The sequence below is a fragment of the Ammodytes marinus genome (genome assembly GCF_949987685.1).
Source record: "Ammodytes marinus genome assembly, chromosome: 8".
NCBI lineage: Eukaryota > Metazoa > Chordata > Actinopteri > Uranoscopiformes > Ammodytidae > Ammodytes > Ammodytes marinus.
In genome coordinates this window covers 29,280,417-29,298,301 of record NC_137212.1, presented here as the reverse complement: position 1 = coordinate 29,298,301, position 17,885 = coordinate 29,280,417, and the positions used below count along the sequence as shown (strand labels likewise).

Below are 17,885 nucleotides of genomic sequence, written 5' to 3'. Positions count from 1 at the left end.
TACGGTTGGCTAACGATAAGTAGCTAGCCTGCGGGCTAATAAGTTATTATTAGCATAAACCTCCGGGCTACTTTGGACAGATAACAAGTGGCACCAGCCGCTGGTCAGCATCGTTTGGCTAGTTAACCAATGAGCTAGTTAGCGTTACATTTCGTTTGCCTCCACTTACCGCTTTCCGGACACCTTCCTTGGTTCAATGGCACCAATATGAGTTATTCATTGGACCAATAACTTGCACTGGAGTGTTTGTAGCTTCATATTTGAGTTAAAAGTCATATAAACAACGTGTTTCCGCGGTAAAGGTTTGAAAAGAGCGCCGACTGCGTCCGGTTTGGATTCGTCACCATGACAGTGAGAGGCTCCGGCTGCAGCCTGTTCTGTGAGTCGGCGTCGTCCGGTGCAGACAGCGGAGGGCGGAGTTAGCAGCACAGAGGTCTGGGTTTCTTTATATGTACTTGGTATATACAGTATATGGCTTAAACCCCATGGTTTAACCAAAGCATACACAGAAACATTCAGTGTCACGTGCTTAACAATAACAAAGAATACACCTATGTGATACAGCAACTGCAAATTTATTATGTACATATGGCAGAAGAGAAATAACAAAAATATAACACAAACAATAAAGTGAGAGCAGAATTTTTTTGAATCTCAGAGGAACAGTAACATGAAGCAGAGATGAAATGCACCACTGTCCACTGATCATATCCCTTTCATTGAAATACACAGACATACACAGAGGAAATGATAATTGTCCAAAAGAAAAAAATACAGGGTAGTTTGTGTGAGTAGCTAGTGTGAGGCAGAAGTGAATCTTTAGTGCAAAGTAAAAAGAGATTAATGAGACTGAGCAATGCTGGAGAAGTACTCCAACATGTCCCCGATGGTGAACTCCATGGTGATTCCAGATCCGGGGTAGCATCTGCCAATCAAATCTTCAAAGTGCTTGTACTGACGGATGAACTCGTCCTGCATGGAGTGCCACACCACCTAGGGGGAGTAAATAACATAGGAGCAACAGTTTAGACTACAGAGGAGCTGAGGAAAGGTGTGTGTGTGTGTGTGTGTGTGTGTGTGTGTGTGTGTGTGTGTGTGTGTGTGTGTGTGTGTGTGTGTGTGTGTGTGTGTGACAGTGCCTGGACAACGCGTCGTGTGTACAAGACCAACAGGCTTAGCAGTTTAAATGTCTCACCTGTAGCAGACTTTCTTCCTCACACAGATGCTTGTCCACCTTCTTGTAGAGATTGTCCAGTCCCTTCTTCACCTCTTTGCCGGGATACTCCTTGATGACTTTACGCAGCTCCTGTTTGTTGAAGGCCAGCTGGTAGCTCACCTCCTCTTCTCGAACGCCCTGAGCGACACGTGCTTCCACGCCCTCGAAGAAATGCTGCGGGAGTGAGATGAGTCATGTTTACCCACAATGCATCAGTAATGATGTGTTCCACTTCCAGTTGAATTTGGAAGTGGGACCCTGCGTTCCAAATCACATACTTTTTCTTTTTACTACACTACATACTAAAGTACAGAAGAGTTTAAGGGCCACAGGAGAAAGAAAAAAAATCAGATAGAGAAATGTCAAGAATAAAGATGAATACTTCAAAATGCTTTTGGAGTTAGTGGGGCATTTATGTATTTTCATTGGACTACAATTGACGTGCATGTATTGGGACATCCTAAATCTTATTTTGATATACTAAATAGTAGGGAAGTATGGGAATTGGAAAGCAGGGGGAGTTTCCGAGTTCCCAGTCTGAAATTTAAACAGGAACACCCCCCCCCCCCCCACACACACACACACACACACACACACACACACACACACACACACACACACACACACACACACACACACACACACCATCCCTGAGGTCCGAATTCCAAGTTGTAAACTCTGAGGAACCTCGCTAACCCAGAGTTCAACATTCAACATGGCTGCTCAGCACACTTTGATAATATAACCTTCTTTATCATTTGTGTCACATTAAATCACATGTACACCTGGTAGCTACTGCTCCTTTTCCTATCTAGCAGATATGACGCTACTCACGATATTTGTATGCACAAAATTAAAAAAATACGTTCACGACATGCTTTTTCTTTTTATTTCCTGATGATGCAACAGGAACTTGTAATATAAAAAGGAACGCAGCAAATGTTCACATCCTGCAGACTCCAATGTCCAGGAACATGACAAAGGTTTTTCCGTAAACTCAGTTCACTCACGTTGAGTTTTTCTAGAGGCTGGCCCAGAGAGTTGATGACGTAGGACTGCAGGTGGTCTGTGTACTTGTGCTTGGCCTCTCTCCTCTCTGCGTCCAGGCAGGAGATCTTCAGACGGGACAGCGTGGAGAAGATGTGGTGGAAGTTCTCCATCATCACCACGTCTCGCGGCGTCTTCTGGCTTTCGCTGGCTACCTTTTCCACTGAGAAGGACCAAAACCAAAACATTGTTTCAAAGGCATCACATACCACGTAAATACCACACCCTCTATTGACATTAAAGAGCTACTTCACCAGTGGGAATATGAAGGTGTATTGAACTCTGGGATCCTATGTAGTATAAATGTGCAAACGTTTTTTTTTTTTTTAATCGGTTCACCCTAGCCTGAGAAAAGGCAGAAAGAGTGTTTTATGGTCTCACTATCTAACCCTACATTTTAATAGTGTGACATCACACTAGTAAAAATGTAGGGTTAGGATTAACAGGACAGCTGGGCCAAGGGAAGATTGAGGAAAGACTGAGGGGGAAAAAAACCTCATTCATTATATTATAATAGTGATTTTATAATGATAGAACGCCGGTTCCGTGTGGGTGAAGTATTCCTTAAAGTAGGTGCATTTCTCACCGTTCATGAAGACCGCCCTGATGAGCTTGACGTAGGCTTTGTCCAGGTCCCCTCGGCGCTCTGCGTTACGGAAGATGGTCTCGGCCAGCTCGGCGAACTCCTCGAACACGGTGACGAAGGGCAGGATGCCCACTTTGCTTTTTTTGGAAATCTTCACTTCCTCCATCTGTCTGATCTGGTAGGACTGCGGGGTGGGGGGGGGGGGGACACACCATATATTCTATTTATAACCCTTCTTTAAAGTAGCTTTCAGTTTTTACACCTCGATGACTTTTTGTTTTCAGTTTGGCATTTGCCTCGAGACAATGTAGTTGTATGAATGGATGACCATAGAAACCTGTTTAGTAGAGTGTTTGTTTTATTTTGTCTTTGTGTTCCTTTTTTTCGGGGTTTAGTGTGTGTGCGCGTGCGTGTGTGTTTATGCTGCATTATTTTGTCTGAAAAATCTCCAAATAAAACTATTAAAATGGTCAAATATGGTAGTGTTTTTACGACACCAGCGTCCAAGCACATGCCCGCTGCTGCGTGTGCATTTGTTTAGAAAAGTGAGAGAATAGGTCCATGGAGAGAGGCCACAAAGATGCGTTGCGATGAGGTAATGTATACATAAAATCATAATGGTAATATGGCGACGGTAAAGCCTATATTTCTTTAGCCTCATAGCATAATTGCCTAAATCATATTTACTGTACTTTTACTCTACATCTACTCTGTTCTACATCTACTCTACTCTACATCTACTTTACCCTACTCTATAACCCTTAAAATATGACTTGGGCAATTATGCTATTAGGCTAACCAAAAGTAGATGTAGAGTAGAGTAGATGTAGAATAGAGTAGATGTAGAGTAAAAGTAGAGTAGAGTAAATATGATTTAGGCAATTAAGCTACGAGGCTAACGATTTGTCTCTATACTCACAATACATTTGTCAAAGTTCCTCTTGACGGTGACCAGCACGTTGCCCAGCGTGGTGCTGAGGTAGGAGGCCGGGTCCACGTTCTCAGCCGTCCACACGTGGTAGCTCATCTTCACCAGCATGTACAGAGAGTTGAAGCTGTCTATCTTGTCTCCCAGGGCGATGAGACTGTTGAGCTCCGTCTCAATGCTCTGGAAGATCTTATTCATCATCAGCCGAACCATGTCTTTCCTTCAGTCCCCCCCCCCCCCCGAAAAAAAAAGTGAACAGAAAAAAGACAGAAAAAAATTGGAAAAGGCAGTGTCAAAGTGAAACAAGGAGAAAATATGAATAATGACTATGGCAGTGAAGATGGGTTATCATTATTATTTGTATCCGACAACTCACTCTGATGATAAGGAGTGCCTGTGTTCAGCCTGGGGAGGTATCCTTGACGGCGTGCCTCCATCCGACTCCTCCATTTCAGGCTGACATAAGATAAGAGGAGACGTTAAAAAAAACTTTACAATACCAAAAATGACATGCATATGAATGACGCTTCGAGGCAAGACAAAATGTTGGAATAATTCCAGATTGAACCACACACACACTAGGTACAGCTACAGATGTAAAAAATGAAGGATTAGACCATTTTTTAACGTTCTAGAAAGTACAATATGCGCCACACCGTATCAACATCCTCCTGTCAACAGCTACTTCCAGCATCTAGACATTTTACCTGAGCCAGAGGGGGGATGACTGCCGGGTGCTGCTGCAGCTTAAAGAACTTGCTGATGAAGTCTTGCTCCAGCAGACACAGAGGCTCCAGCTCACTGAGGACCTGCTCAAATATCTACAACACACACACAGCAAGCAGTCACCATGTCATCTCTCAACACATACTGTATGTTCATGTACTAACATTTCCATTCCTCATTTAAAAAGGTGGAGTGAGCCATTCTGGAGCATGCTTGTTGACAAAATCAGGGTCCGCTACCTGTCCGTACTGTGTGTGTGTGCTGCAAAAAAAAATCTGAGGTTAATACACAGTCTAGGCTCTGTTAACTGGTATGTAAACAAAGGGGGGCCCACCATTGCTAGCAAATGTTTACAGAGCCTAGGCCGTGTATGAACAACACCAGATTTTTGTTTCGGCGCACACGGAGTACAGACTGGTAGCGGATCGCGAGGAGATATTCACTGACTTTGACAAACAAGCGTTCTCCAGAATCACTTGACAGCACCTTTAATTTGTTTGATTGCAATCTTTGCCCTGTGTGGCAGACAGTGTCACCTTGTCAAACTTGGTGCGGTCGGCCACGTCCAGGTCGGAGGCGGACATGTTGCCCATGTCCAGCAGAGAGGAGGACTGGGAGCGCCGGCTGTTGGAGCCCGCCACCGTCAGCTTGTTGAGGCTGGAGGTGGAGCCTGTCAGCTTCCCAGAGCTGCCATGGAGGCCTTAACGCAGCACAACAAGGCAGTGGGGCTTCAATGTCACGCAGTAAGGGACAACACAATCAACTATAAAATTATAAAATTCAACTGCGTAGTCAAATCATAAGAGAGAACCCAAGATTACCAATGCTTATTATGATTAGCCATTTAACATAGAATAAAGCCTTTGTTTCCACTGAGCGCTGCGGTTTGGTTCGGTTCATTTATTGAAGTTTCCACTGTCAGAAGTTGGAAAGGGTACTAAAAATAAGCAAACCTTATCGCACCTATTTTTGTCAACCTTTCGGTATCAAGCCATCCCAAAGGGTCCCTTAAGGGTGGAGCTACACAATGCGGTCCGTTCATTGGTCTACGAATCATTTCTGTGCGAGAGATAAACCCATGTGTGTGTAGTCTCCTCTACAAGAGTGAAGAATAGTCGGCACACAGCTCTTTGTTTATTGTGTGGCGTTTTTACTCTTCATTTAATTAATCAGCGGGCTACACTTTGCCCCGCTGCTATGATGTCACAATAGTTACGTAGCTAACGCGACCAACACTCTACGGCTCTGACCCCATAGACTAGTGGCATAAACCCCGCCTATCAAGAAAGGGGACTGTCCCTTGTGGAAACGCAAGCCAGACCTATGGTACTCTTTCCCTTCCAAACTGTGCTGTGCCAAACCGAACCGCGCTGCTTAGTGGAAACGAGGCACTTGAATATGTGATGATGCAACTGTAGTGTGAAGGTTTAGAACAAACACACCAGGTCATGGCAATGTTTCTGATTGGCAGAGCTTAAGGTGGTATGTATTGGGGGAGCGAAAGGCTTAGTACAAAGGATTCCTTTGTAGTGCAGCTATGTAAGGCACAGTGGTAAGAAGTAGAGTGGGTCATTAATGGAGGGAATAGCGCTATCCAAATGTCATACTTACTTTCCGTTTCCTGTTTGAGTGCACTCTCTTTCCGCGGAAGCGTGGCTGCAGCCAGTTAGAAAGGCAGGCATCAAAGACAGAGACAGGTTAGGCTTAAACAACATGCAGCACGGGAAGGAGTGAGGCTAGATGTTAGATGTACAGAGTAAGTTACATATATGCTGACGTGACGTGCACTGCAGCGGCTAAGGTGTGCCAGTGGTTCGGACAAACCTTTGGAAAACAAATGCTTTTTTTTGGTGGGGGGGAGGGTTTGTTTTCAGCAAGAAAAGCTGCTACAGAACGCAGAAAGCACAGTTCTGTCATTCTGACGAAAAACACAAGCTCAACAGAAAGTCCTGTTATTAAGAAATGAAATATTCAGGAGTAGAGAAGTGGACGTGTGAAGTCCTTGTATGAAGGGAAAAGTGAACATCATCAAAAGGCAAAACTATTGTCAGGACATAGGGAGCACACCCTAGGAAAACATGCTTTTGGTAACAGATGTAATGCAGCAAAGGCAGTACAAGAACCAGGCTTTGTTTTTTATGTATACAGACGTGTTCCATTATATTCAGTGTGAGAGAACAATACAAAACTAGACAAGACAATGACAAGATGCAGGTACATTTTATCTTGCCTTCAAGTGAACTACATGTTAAACAGAGTGTACAAAGGAATCCTAATTACACATAACACCATTAACTTGCAGTAGACACACAGGCCTGCGGATCACTTACCAAACTTGCCCTTGGCCTCCTTGGTCGTACCCGCCATCTTTATCTTGGCCACCTCAAAGAAATCTTTGATCTCTCGTTCATATAATCTGCTCATGTAGTCAACATAGGTCTGAAAGGAAGGAGATGACATTTGTTTAAATGCAAAAAACAAAGAAAAATTAGACATTTTGAAAATACACTATGAAGACCGACCGGTGTTCCAATGTCTATACAGTAAACCATGAAGCCTTAGCCACTGGACCGTTAGCTTAGCATAAAGACTTGGAACACTTTGCACACAAAAGGAATTATTACAACTGTAACTGTTCTCATTCAACTTTGCGCAAAGGAAGCGTGTTTCTACGATGGCTTGAAGTATTTTCTGTGAGTTCAACAGCACTGACCCGTGACAGGCCCTCGTACTTCTCCCGGTGGGTGTTCTTCAGCCACTCCATGAGCTTGGCGTAGCGCAGCAGGTCCCTGTGGAGGGGGCTGTGTTTGGGCAGGGTCAGCTCCGTGTTGTGCTGAGACAGGGTGGAGCTCTGGTCGTGGCCCTGAATGACAGAGGGGGGGGACGGACGGACAATTAGCAATGCATGCAATTAAAGAGTTGGTGTAGGCAAACCTTATATATAGAGTCCCAGTGCATCTCTCTCTATATACACAGACACGATCTGGCTTTCCTATCACAGAAAAGGGTGTGTTCACGGGATGCGTTAACCTCACATAACCACCAAACCACGTTTTTTAAAGTTCCACCACTTCCTCAGCTCAACTTATTAACAAGCTTTTTTATGCAATGTATTTCTTACTAATGTTCTCCTCACTTCTCCCCTCAAGTGACATGCAAGCAGACCAGACCAGGCAACAGGATTTAATGATATGAGATCTTGTGCCACAAAAGCCAAGTTATAGCACCCAAACAAACAAAAACAGAAAAAGCTCACAGCTGCAGACAGGGATGAGTGGCGCCTCTTCAGCTTTAAGATCAAATGAGAGATGTTAGCGTCGTTAGAATACATTACCCATGCAATAAAGATGATGGGCTACGGAAGGAATGACATGTCAGTTGGAGTGAGGGTTTGAGTGGGTCAAACATTAGCAAAGAAGGGGGGGCAAGTGGAGGAGGTGTGTGTGTGGGGGGGGGGGGGTTGCTGTGAGGGTACTCACTGGCAGCGACAGACAGGAGGACCTATAGAACTGAGGGATGGTCATTTTGAAGTGACTGAAGTGGTTGAACTGACACACACACAGAGACACAGAGAGCAGAGGTGGGATGATTCAAAGTGAGCAACACACAGAGAGAGAGAGAGAGAGAGAGGGAGAGAGGGAGAGAGAGAGAGGGAGAGAGAGGGAGGGAGAGAGAGAGAGAGAGAGAGAGGGAGGGAGAGAGAGAGACACCAGAAGAGGAGGGACACAACTGGAAGGAAACCACACAAAGGAAAGCCCAGGAAGAGAGGAAACAGGAAGTATAGCCCTTTTTTCCCGGCAGAGCAGACACACAACGGCAAAAGGTGTGAGGACCACACGAGATCATACTCTCAAATCTGCAAAGAAAAGAAACCCCGCTCCCTGTGCTTTTCTCTGCTGTTACTCTGATGTGATGTTGAGCTGCTAAATTGACAACGGGTCTAAACATGTCGTTAAGCATCTACAAGATGTAAAGTGACTTCTGAGTTGTCACCAACTTAGAAAAAATACAAAAACAAAACCCAGCAGCCTTAATAACTGAACAGCTAAAAGCATGTATGAATAATTCATAAGTCTGCTCCGAACTTTTCCTTAAGTAAAAAGCTCCAGCCCACCAATAAAGAAATACTACAGTATGTAAAAGTTAAAAAAGTACTGGTTGTACAGTAAAAGTGTCTCTGATTCTCTCTTATCTGACCTTATTAGATTGTGAATTCTGATGCATCAATGTATCAGCAGCATTTTACTGTTGGGAGTTGCTACAGGTGGAGCTGGCTTCAACTACGTCTGTATATACACAGTTGAGTTAGCTAAACGTGACATGATATATGGGAGAAATTAACTTCTGGAACATAAACCTGTTTCAATAGAAGAACTGGATATATAATAAACTAAAGTAAGGTACAATTATGTAAGTACAGTTCTTGAATAAATCTACTTGGTTACTGTCCACTGCTGTTGATCCATGCCGTTGTAGATATTGTATCCACTAATCCCAGTCAATCTTTTATATTCTAAAACCTTAAAGGAATTATTCACCCATACGGAACCAGCGTTCTATCATTATAAAATCGCTATTACAATATAATGAATGAGGTTTTTCTTCACTCAGGCCCTGTTTCCACCTGGGATTATGATGTGATTTTGGTAATCCGATCAAAGGTGGCCAGCTCTCAGTCCGTGTGTTCACACTTGTCTTTTTACATGTGACTTCTTTGTCTACTTGTGATCGGATACCATTTACCCGCTCTGTATGTACATCAACACGTACATCATTTCCGTTTGCATTGGTGTTTTTAACCGGTGGGGTTCAAACAAGTAAACATACAGGGCTGTACATTGCCACAGTTTTAATCGCATTTGCTATTAAAATGCATTACATAAGAAGATAATTACCAGTCTAGGTTGACGAGATAGGCTACTTTCTCATTTAGACAAGGAGGAGCGATGCACAACACTACTTAGAGGGCTCTACATTAACACTCGCCAAATGCGGGTAAATATCATAGATAGTATATAAAAGTAAAAACTCTTAAGCGAGTAAGCTATCACGCCACTTTGGCTGGTGAAAGATGTGTGCTCGCCGGGCGGCTTTTCTAACGTCTGCCTCTGATACACTCTTGTCACCACCACCAGTACAATAAAGGCTTTCTATATTAATGCAGTTAAGTTACTGCTTGTGCGAACAGAATATTTCCTGTGCGCCTTCACATTAAAAGCCTGTTACTAGCCAAACGCGAGTTGACTTTTATTTTTAACCCTCGTAATGTACTCCCGACTGACCCATGGTCCTCTGGGGTCATTTTCACCCCAAACGGTTTGGTGTTTTTTTAAAGCCTAAAGTATAAATTGTCAATAAATGTTGTGTTACACCTTTAGTCTGACCTTGTTTACATAAAAATATAAAAAAAAATCGATTTAAAATTAAATAAATAAAAATTTAAAAAATCCTTAACATGATTTTGACTATATGACTCATTAGAGAGTGGCTTATGTCAAATGTTAGTGAAAAAACAGTTTTTGAATCACTTAGATTTTTTTAATAGAAGCAAATACAAACACCCTTGATCTTCTGGGGTCAAAATGACCCCGCCCGGTTCGGCTGTTTTTTAAAGCCTATAAAGTATAAATGATCAATTAATTTTGTGTTACACCTTTAGTCTGACTTGAGTCCAACCCATTACCACAGATATTTCCCTTAGTTTTTTAATTTAGGGCCAACAGACCTTCTCGGTCAGTTCTCGCCTGGTTTGACTGTTTCTAAGGCAAAAAGCATAAATAATCACTAAACTCAGTTTTTCAGCTTTTTACTTTATCCTCACTCTTTACCTGACATAATTAACATTTCAATTCAACATTACAACACGTAAAACTTTTCAAAAATGAACTTTTTAGAAGTGAGTCACTCTCGATTTGTCCCTCAGTTGCATGTGAGACAGGTAGTTATGGAGTGATCTTTGCTGATTCACTTCATTGCATTTTGTTGAATTTGGTTCAAAATGAGCTCACAAGCCTCTGAGGTAAAGCCTGCTGCCTACTGATCATGCTGCCTAAGGTTTGAAATGGTGCAGAGTCTGCAAGAAACGATCTGTTTATGTGTTTTGTTTTCTAAACCATTGCTTGACCCCACACATCAAAGGCATGTGGTTAAATGTGGTTTTTGTGATCCGATCTCAATGCGTCTTGAGAGTGTTTTCACCTGTAGTTAGAGCTGTTTTCATGTGATCAGATCACAAAAACCACATGTTGGAAACGGGGTCTCAGTCTTCCCTTGGCCCAGCTGTCCTGTTAATCCTAACCCTACATTTTACCATGTGTGATGTCACGCATGGTAAAATGTAGGGTTGGACAGTGAGACCATAAAACACTTTTTCCTGCCTTTTCTCAGGCTAGGATGAACCGATTTCTAAAATGTTTGCACATGTATACTACGTAGGATCTCAGAGTTCAATACACCTTCATATTTCCACTGGTGAAGTAGGTCTTTAAAGGGATAATCTTGTGTCACCTACCACCTATAAATAGGAAACTAAGGAACTAGAAAAAAAATTCTTATACGAGTCCCGTCCCCATCAGTAAGAGTGTGCCTTTTTTATACTATCTATGGAGTGTGTCTGTTTACCTGGTGGACGAACATGTTGTTGAGGTGATTGGTGAGGCGGCGAGCGAACGTGTCCCTCAGCTCTGCAAACAGGAGCTGCTGCTGATTGACAGCCACCAGCTTTTCATGGCCTGGGGTAGGAGAAGCATAAGAATCTCATTTCATTATATATATTTTTTTTTTCAAATAACACAAACACACAAACACACACACACACACACACACACACACACACACACACACAGAAAAAGTGAACACAAAAACAAAAGATAAAACATAACAAACAACCAACATGGTGTACTCTACTTTACAGGTTTCTAAGGACATTGTTTAAACTAAAGGCAAATGTTAAGCAAAAAATAAAAAGTCAAAGGTCACTTCAGGACCGTTATATAGTCAAGAAAAGGCTGCCATATCTGTTAAAATTGTTCTGCTTTCCCTGAAATCTCATAACAAATGTTCTCCATATATACAGTATTAGAGTACTCATTTGATTACAAACTTAAGGAAATGTATCGGCATTAAAAAGCAATCAGCATTCAAATCTACAGTATAACTGTTTGTGACCACACCAAAGATAATTAGAATGTTGTTTCCTGAGCTTTAAGTTTTTCCTAATGTGCTATTTCTGAGCGTCAAATCAGTGAGAACTTAAAGCAAACTGATTGAGCTGATCAACCAGTATGTGTGTGTTGGACTGACCTGGGCGGAGGGCTACGTTCATACACTGCGACAGCGCTTCAGAGGCGTTGATGCAGGCCTCGATGCCTTTAGGGGACGTCAGGTCTCCCTCCTGCAGGGCGCGGATGTGCCCTTTAGACAGGTCCATGTAGTTCTGCACAAGGAGAGACATCCCACCGTCACACACACAGTCTAACAATCCAGCTATTTATTTAAGTATATAATCGAGGCTTCACATCTAGCAAACAAGAATATTTCTTGCCAGGGTAAAAAAGCATGGAACAAAATCCATTCGTTCAGTACTCAGTTGGATACATTTTGTTACGAAATTAATGTACATTTTTTTTTATTACATTTTTAAATGTTTGTGATTTCTGAAATTAATGTGATTTCAAACTTATATATTTAAAAGGCATTTATTTTGATGTTATTCAGTGTTCGATGCTAGAAAAAAGGATTTTAACATCCTGTACCAGAACAATTTCAATACATTTCAATAAGTCTAAAAGAGAGTATAATAGTCTTTACTCTTATTTTGATTGTTTATATTTATCTCAGGCAGAACTTCCACATAGAAACAAAGCCAAATATCTACAACCAATTTTTCAAATGGGTTTGTAATGTATAACATATGCAACACCTTATATGTTAATCACTTTTTTAAATGTCACACTGTCTTAATATCGTTAGCCTCATAGCATAATTGCCTAAATCATATTTACTCTACTCTACTTTTACTCTACATCTTCTCTGTTCTACATCTACTTTACCCTACTCTATAACCCTTAAAATATGACTTAGGCAATTATGCTATTAGGCTAACGAAAAGCAGATGAAGAGTAGAGTAGATGTAGAATAGAGTAGATGGAGAGTAAAAGTAGAGTAGAGTTAATATGATTTAGGCAATTATGCTATGAGGCTAACGATATGAGTTGTGTTGTGTTCCACCATCCTCACCACTAAGAACTGGATCTCGTCCAGCAGCTTGCCGTTGTTGGTGTTGCTGATCTGGATGAGGCGGTTGCTCTGGGAGATCTGGTCCATCTGGTCCTTGACACTCTGCAGCATCTCCTCGTAGCTGCTCAGCTTGCCCTCGATGGTGTCCACCTCGCCCAGGGCCTCGTCCAGCAGCTGCATCAGGATGTTCACCTGCTTCTCCGACGCCATGATGGACTGGATGTTGGCCTTTTGATGGAAGGAAACAACAAAGAGGGGGATTCAAATGTGTTAAAAAGGTGAAGTGAGTGATATATTGATGTTAACATACATGTTAAATCGCCCCTATGTTCATACAGTGATCACTTATAAAGTGTGCACGCTTTCATAACACAGGTCTTTGAGCAGCATCTTCACTCACCCCATCCAGCACATGCAGCTCCCTGGAGAGCTGCTCGGCGAAGGCCTCTGCGTTGGAGATGGCGTACTCACACACCTCCATCATGCCCTCGATGTCCTGCTCCTCGCGCGTGCTCAGCTCCTGGTAGTCGTCCAGGGCGTCCTCGTCGCCCCCGGCAACACTCTGACTCTCGCCACTCGGCACCGACTCTGATCCCATCAAAAGCAGAGACAATGGAAATGCACATTAAAGACACGGTTCATATGTTTGGTAACATTGTGGGTTTTTTTTCCACCTCTTGTAAGAACAACTACAGACAAAAATCCCTCTGGAAGAGATGTATGCAAGCTGAAGTCTTAAAACGCATTTGAAATGAATCGGACTGATTTTTGATACTCTATATAGTGACTCATTGTTTACCACTGGTGTGAAGCGGACGCCTATAAGAAAATGGATACAAGCAGCGAAATGGACTTTCTCTGTATTTTTGTTGATGGAAAAAGACTGATAATCCAAATCAAAGCAATGCTCTGGAACTATAAAACAATAAATGAACCAGTGTTGGTGAATAATCCTATACATGAAGATGGAATGGACCAGTAAAAGAAAAAAAAAGAGAAAAAAAAACGAGCTTAAAGTGAAGTAAATACATACATGGGGCTAAGTGTGTGTTATGATCATTGAAAAATGAATCATGCCCGTCCCTTATTAAGTGAAGGGAGGTGAGACAGTCTCTAGTGAGAATGAGGTCATGATGAGAGGTAAGAATGCAGAGAATAGGGGGGGGTTGAGGAGAGGGCAAGTTAAGTCCTACCAACCTTCCGCTTTAGGAAGTTCTGGCCAGAGAAAGTTAAAGAGAGGAAAAAAAGTGAGAATAAAGAAGAATTTAAACACAGAAAAAGGCCATACCACAAAAAGCCAAGATACAAAAGAAGTGATACATACTGTTAAACATGCTATTACAAAACGAACCAAAAAAGAGGGTCTCACTTCAAAATTAGAACACTTTTACAAACATGAGCAACACACACACACACACACACACACACACACACACACACACACACACACACACACACACACACACACACACAGAGAAAGAGAGACAGGCATTTTAAAAGGCAATACAATCAAATCAAATCATGCGCTCAAGAGTAAAAAGGACTTTTTTTGCACACCTTCCAGCAGCTGAGAACTGACATTCACAAACTCCACCTTCTTCCTCAGGTAGCGCTGGTTCAGCTTCCAGATGCAGGAGATGAAGGAGTTCTTCTCGGCCGCGCTGCTGGCCACCCAGCGGTACACCTTCTCAAAGTGGAGGTCAAACTCAGGGTTTTCCTACAACACACAAGCAGAGAGAGAAGAAGAGAAGAATATCGTTAGCCTCATAGCATAATTGCCTAAATCATATTTACTCTACTCTACTTTTACTCTCCATCTACTCTACTCTACATCTACTTTTCATTAGCCTAATAGCATAACTGCCTAAGTCATATGTTAAGGGGTTATAGAGTAGGGTAAAGTAGATGTAGAGTAGATGTAGAATAGAGTAGATGTAGAGTAAAAGTAGAGTAGAGTAAATATGATTTAGGCAATTATGCTATGAGGCTAACGATATGAGCGCAGAATTATTTGAGAACAGCCGTTGGGCGAGGTTCTTCATGTGGGGGGCTACAAAGCTATTTTATCTGACCTTGCTCGCATCTTTGGCGTCCACCTCCGTCAGATCGCGGAGCTCCCACGTCTGCTGCCGCTTGTAGAAGTCCCCTTTGTCCGATTTCTTCACCTTCACCACTTTCACCTGGACCGGTCTCTCGGTAGTGACTGTAAGCACAGTATTTCAGAAAATATTTACCTTTCATAGTTAAAGGTGAAGTAAGCGGTTTATTTATGTTAATATAAGTGTGAAATCGCTCTTTATTCATACAGTGATCACTTACATAATGTGCGCGTTTCATAAAGCCGATCTCTCAGTCAGCTGCTCTGCATGTAATCGGCAAATAAACTTTTTTGGTGGGATCCCGAAATTAATATCCAATCACAAGAGAGAACGCTATAAACCGACACACGTCTCACTCATGGTCTCACTGCCGGTGCACGCCAGAGCGACATAAGGGTGAATGTGTATGCGCCTACAATGGCAGAGCAGGTAAAAATCCTTCCCAATGTCTGTTTTGATCGTTTTTATCATGTTTTATCACACTTATGGATCTGAGATGATGCTAGATAACTCGCTGCTTGAAGACCGCAGTGCATTAATGTGGTGAACGTAGGGACGAGCGAGGGGACTGCTAACTGCAGTCACTGACAGGAAGTTAGCTAAAAGAACCATTCCGCTTACAGCACCTTTAATAGCTGTAGTGCGTAAGAGTGTCGGTTACATTCAAGCCATCGCCAAATGAGTTGATACAAAGTGGATTATGCCACTATCAGCTTCACAAAACTCGCTCTATTATTTCTCCGTATATGGCAGAGTTTACAAACCAGTGTCACTCCCCCTGACACTGGCACAGCACTTCAAAAATGACAACAAAATGTTTTAGTTGTTGATTCTACTGCTAAGAAAAAAGCCTGGACATACAGCAGAAGGTATAAAGTGCAAGATCACCGAAGGCTTAACCTCATGTAGATGTGCCACAGTGTTGTTGTAATTATTCGAGAGTTCCTCATGGGGGGCATCAGAAGTTACACACTATAGCTTTAATGGTCGCCTGCAGCTGTAGGTTATGTGGTTGGAGGGCACTTACCCGTGGCACACAGGAAGCAGTTCTTCTTCTTCTTCCCGGCCTTGCAGACGTTGACGATGCCCAGGAGACGCTCGTCGTTGGGCGTGAAGATGTCCCTCTGCAGAGCGTGCTTGATGGCTGTCATGGTGGCTGCTGTCATACAGAGCACACACATGGTATTACATATGACTGTTCCACACGCACGCACGCACGCACGCACGCACGCACGCACGCACGCACACACACGCCCCGCCGCGCCACGCGCGCACACACACACACACACACACACACACACACACACACACACACACACACACACACACACACACACACACACACACACACACACACACACACACACACACACACACACACACACACACACACACACACACACACACACACACACACACTTTACAAGGATTCTATTTGTTGCCTTTTAAATGTTTTTTTAGTTTTTTTTTAAATCAACAAAATGCAATTTACAAAACAAGAATGGCAAAAAATTAAGTATTTACTGATCATAAACGTATTAAAAAGAAAACTGTCAAAATAGCACTTTAGGGAACGAAGAGAGACATTAAAAAAGCAACGATTTTGATGTGGTCAGAATAAGTTTTCTTGACGTCTTTTTATCCCAAACATTTTAGTGAGTTATAATATTTGACAAAATATAGCAAAAATTAGAAAAAGAGTTGTGGATGCTTTACCATTTACATGTATGAATATGATACTTACCCCACAAATAATAACGAGGTTAGTACGGCAATATGTGAGTATAGGCTATAGCATTCAATGTATCGATAATAACACATTATGTCATTAAATGTAAACGAAAGACTTTTAAAACATATTTAAAGACAACCAGCTGTGGACATCAGACCAAAACAATTTGCTTTATAAACAGTAAAAAATAAATGTTCAATGGTTTCCAACTCTGAATAAACTTTGACATGCATACATACACTTACTTTGGCCAAATCGAATTTAGCTTGAGCTTTCTCCTCCATATCAACCTAACATGAACTTACTAATACAACGCATAATGTGAAGACTTGTTGGTTTATTGTAAAGTAACTCAGGACTGAGAAGCAGAGAAGCAATGAAGCACCAGACAAAGTCAAAGCAGTCAAGTCCTCTCTGGCTGTTAGCTCGCTGGCTAATGACGTTTCTGCTAGCGCTAGCTACTGTTAGCATCGCTTAAGCTGGTTGCAAAGAACACACGAAGACTGTTAGCACATCGGCAATACAATAAACTTAACCACCGTGATTTTCTGTTATTTATCAAAGTGTATCTATCTGAAATCTGACAACATTATTCATCATAAGTAGCTACTACCTTGTGTTTTGTCAGCCCAGCAGCCGCCCTCTCACTTCCGGGTTGTCATGTGACAACGACAGTGTCAACATCCGCCCCCACCTGCTCCACCCACACAGGCGGTGCTGATCATGGTGCTGATGCTGCGGCATCTTCAGAAAGGAGATTTTATTCATTAGGCTATTTACATCTCTGTCTTGAGGAGAGAAAATCTTGTTTTAGGAAATAACAGAAAATTATGTTATTATTTTTAACATATCCCTTAAATCCTTTCTGTTTCTATCAAGTTTTCCCCAGTTGTAGCAGAGAACAACTAGGCTACAATATAGCCTACAAGGCCCATGTTCTCTCAAAATCATCTCTGCACACCAACTATCAAAAGATCCTTATTAAATTATCATACAAATATAATAAGAGTGTATAGGCTACTGTTGCTCTCCTGCTGGATACAAAGCCATAGACTCAAGTTATGACTTGAAGTTATAGCCCATATTTGACAACTTACATGGTTAGAAATTGCCTATAAACTCTTTGTTACTATGTGGACAAGGTTCCCCCATTGACTTTATGCTTTACATCCTGTGACGCGGTCCACATTGTACAATCACACCACATTCCTCCATTAAAAAAGAAGAAAAAAAATGGACTGTAATAAAGTATTAGATGGAGGGAAGTCTTTTGCTTCTATCTGACAGCAATATGCAGTCTAAAAACTCATTCC

General features: G+C 42.2%; 1 protein-coding gene across 2 annotated transcripts; it reads right to left on the bottom strand.

Moving 5' to 3' along the window:
• Positions 1 to 556: 556 nt before the first annotated feature.
• exoc1 (exocyst complex component 1) lies at positions 557 to 17,234 on the bottom strand. 2 transcript variants are annotated; one of them, XM_080032332.1, is made up of 19 exons: positions 17,186 to 17,234; positions 15,868 to 15,999; positions 14,814 to 14,944; positions 14,299 to 14,458; positions 13,142 to 13,329; positions 12,742 to 12,969; positions 11,806 to 11,938; positions 11,125 to 11,234; positions 7,217 to 7,366; positions 6,834 to 6,942; positions 6,115 to 6,159; positions 5,040 to 5,203; positions 4,485 to 4,598; positions 4,154 to 4,233; positions 3,769 to 3,997; positions 2,850 to 3,033; positions 2,227 to 2,426; positions 1,196 to 1,390; positions 557 to 993 (listed from the first exon to the last, which is right to left on the bottom strand). In XM_080032332.1, exons 2-19 carry the CDS (start codon positions 15,989 to 15,991, stop codon positions 841 to 843), a joined length of 2,697 nt encoding a protein of 898 aa, XP_079888458.1. In that variant the 5' UTR covers positions 15,992 to 15,999; positions 17,186 to 17,234; the 3' UTR covers positions 557 to 840. The 2 variants fall into 2 exon arrangements, with proteins under 2 accessions (XP_079888458.1, XP_079888459.1); XM_080032333.1 differs by lacking the exon at positions 6,115 to 6,159.
• Between the last annotated feature and the right edge of the window lie 651 nt (positions 17,235 to 17,885).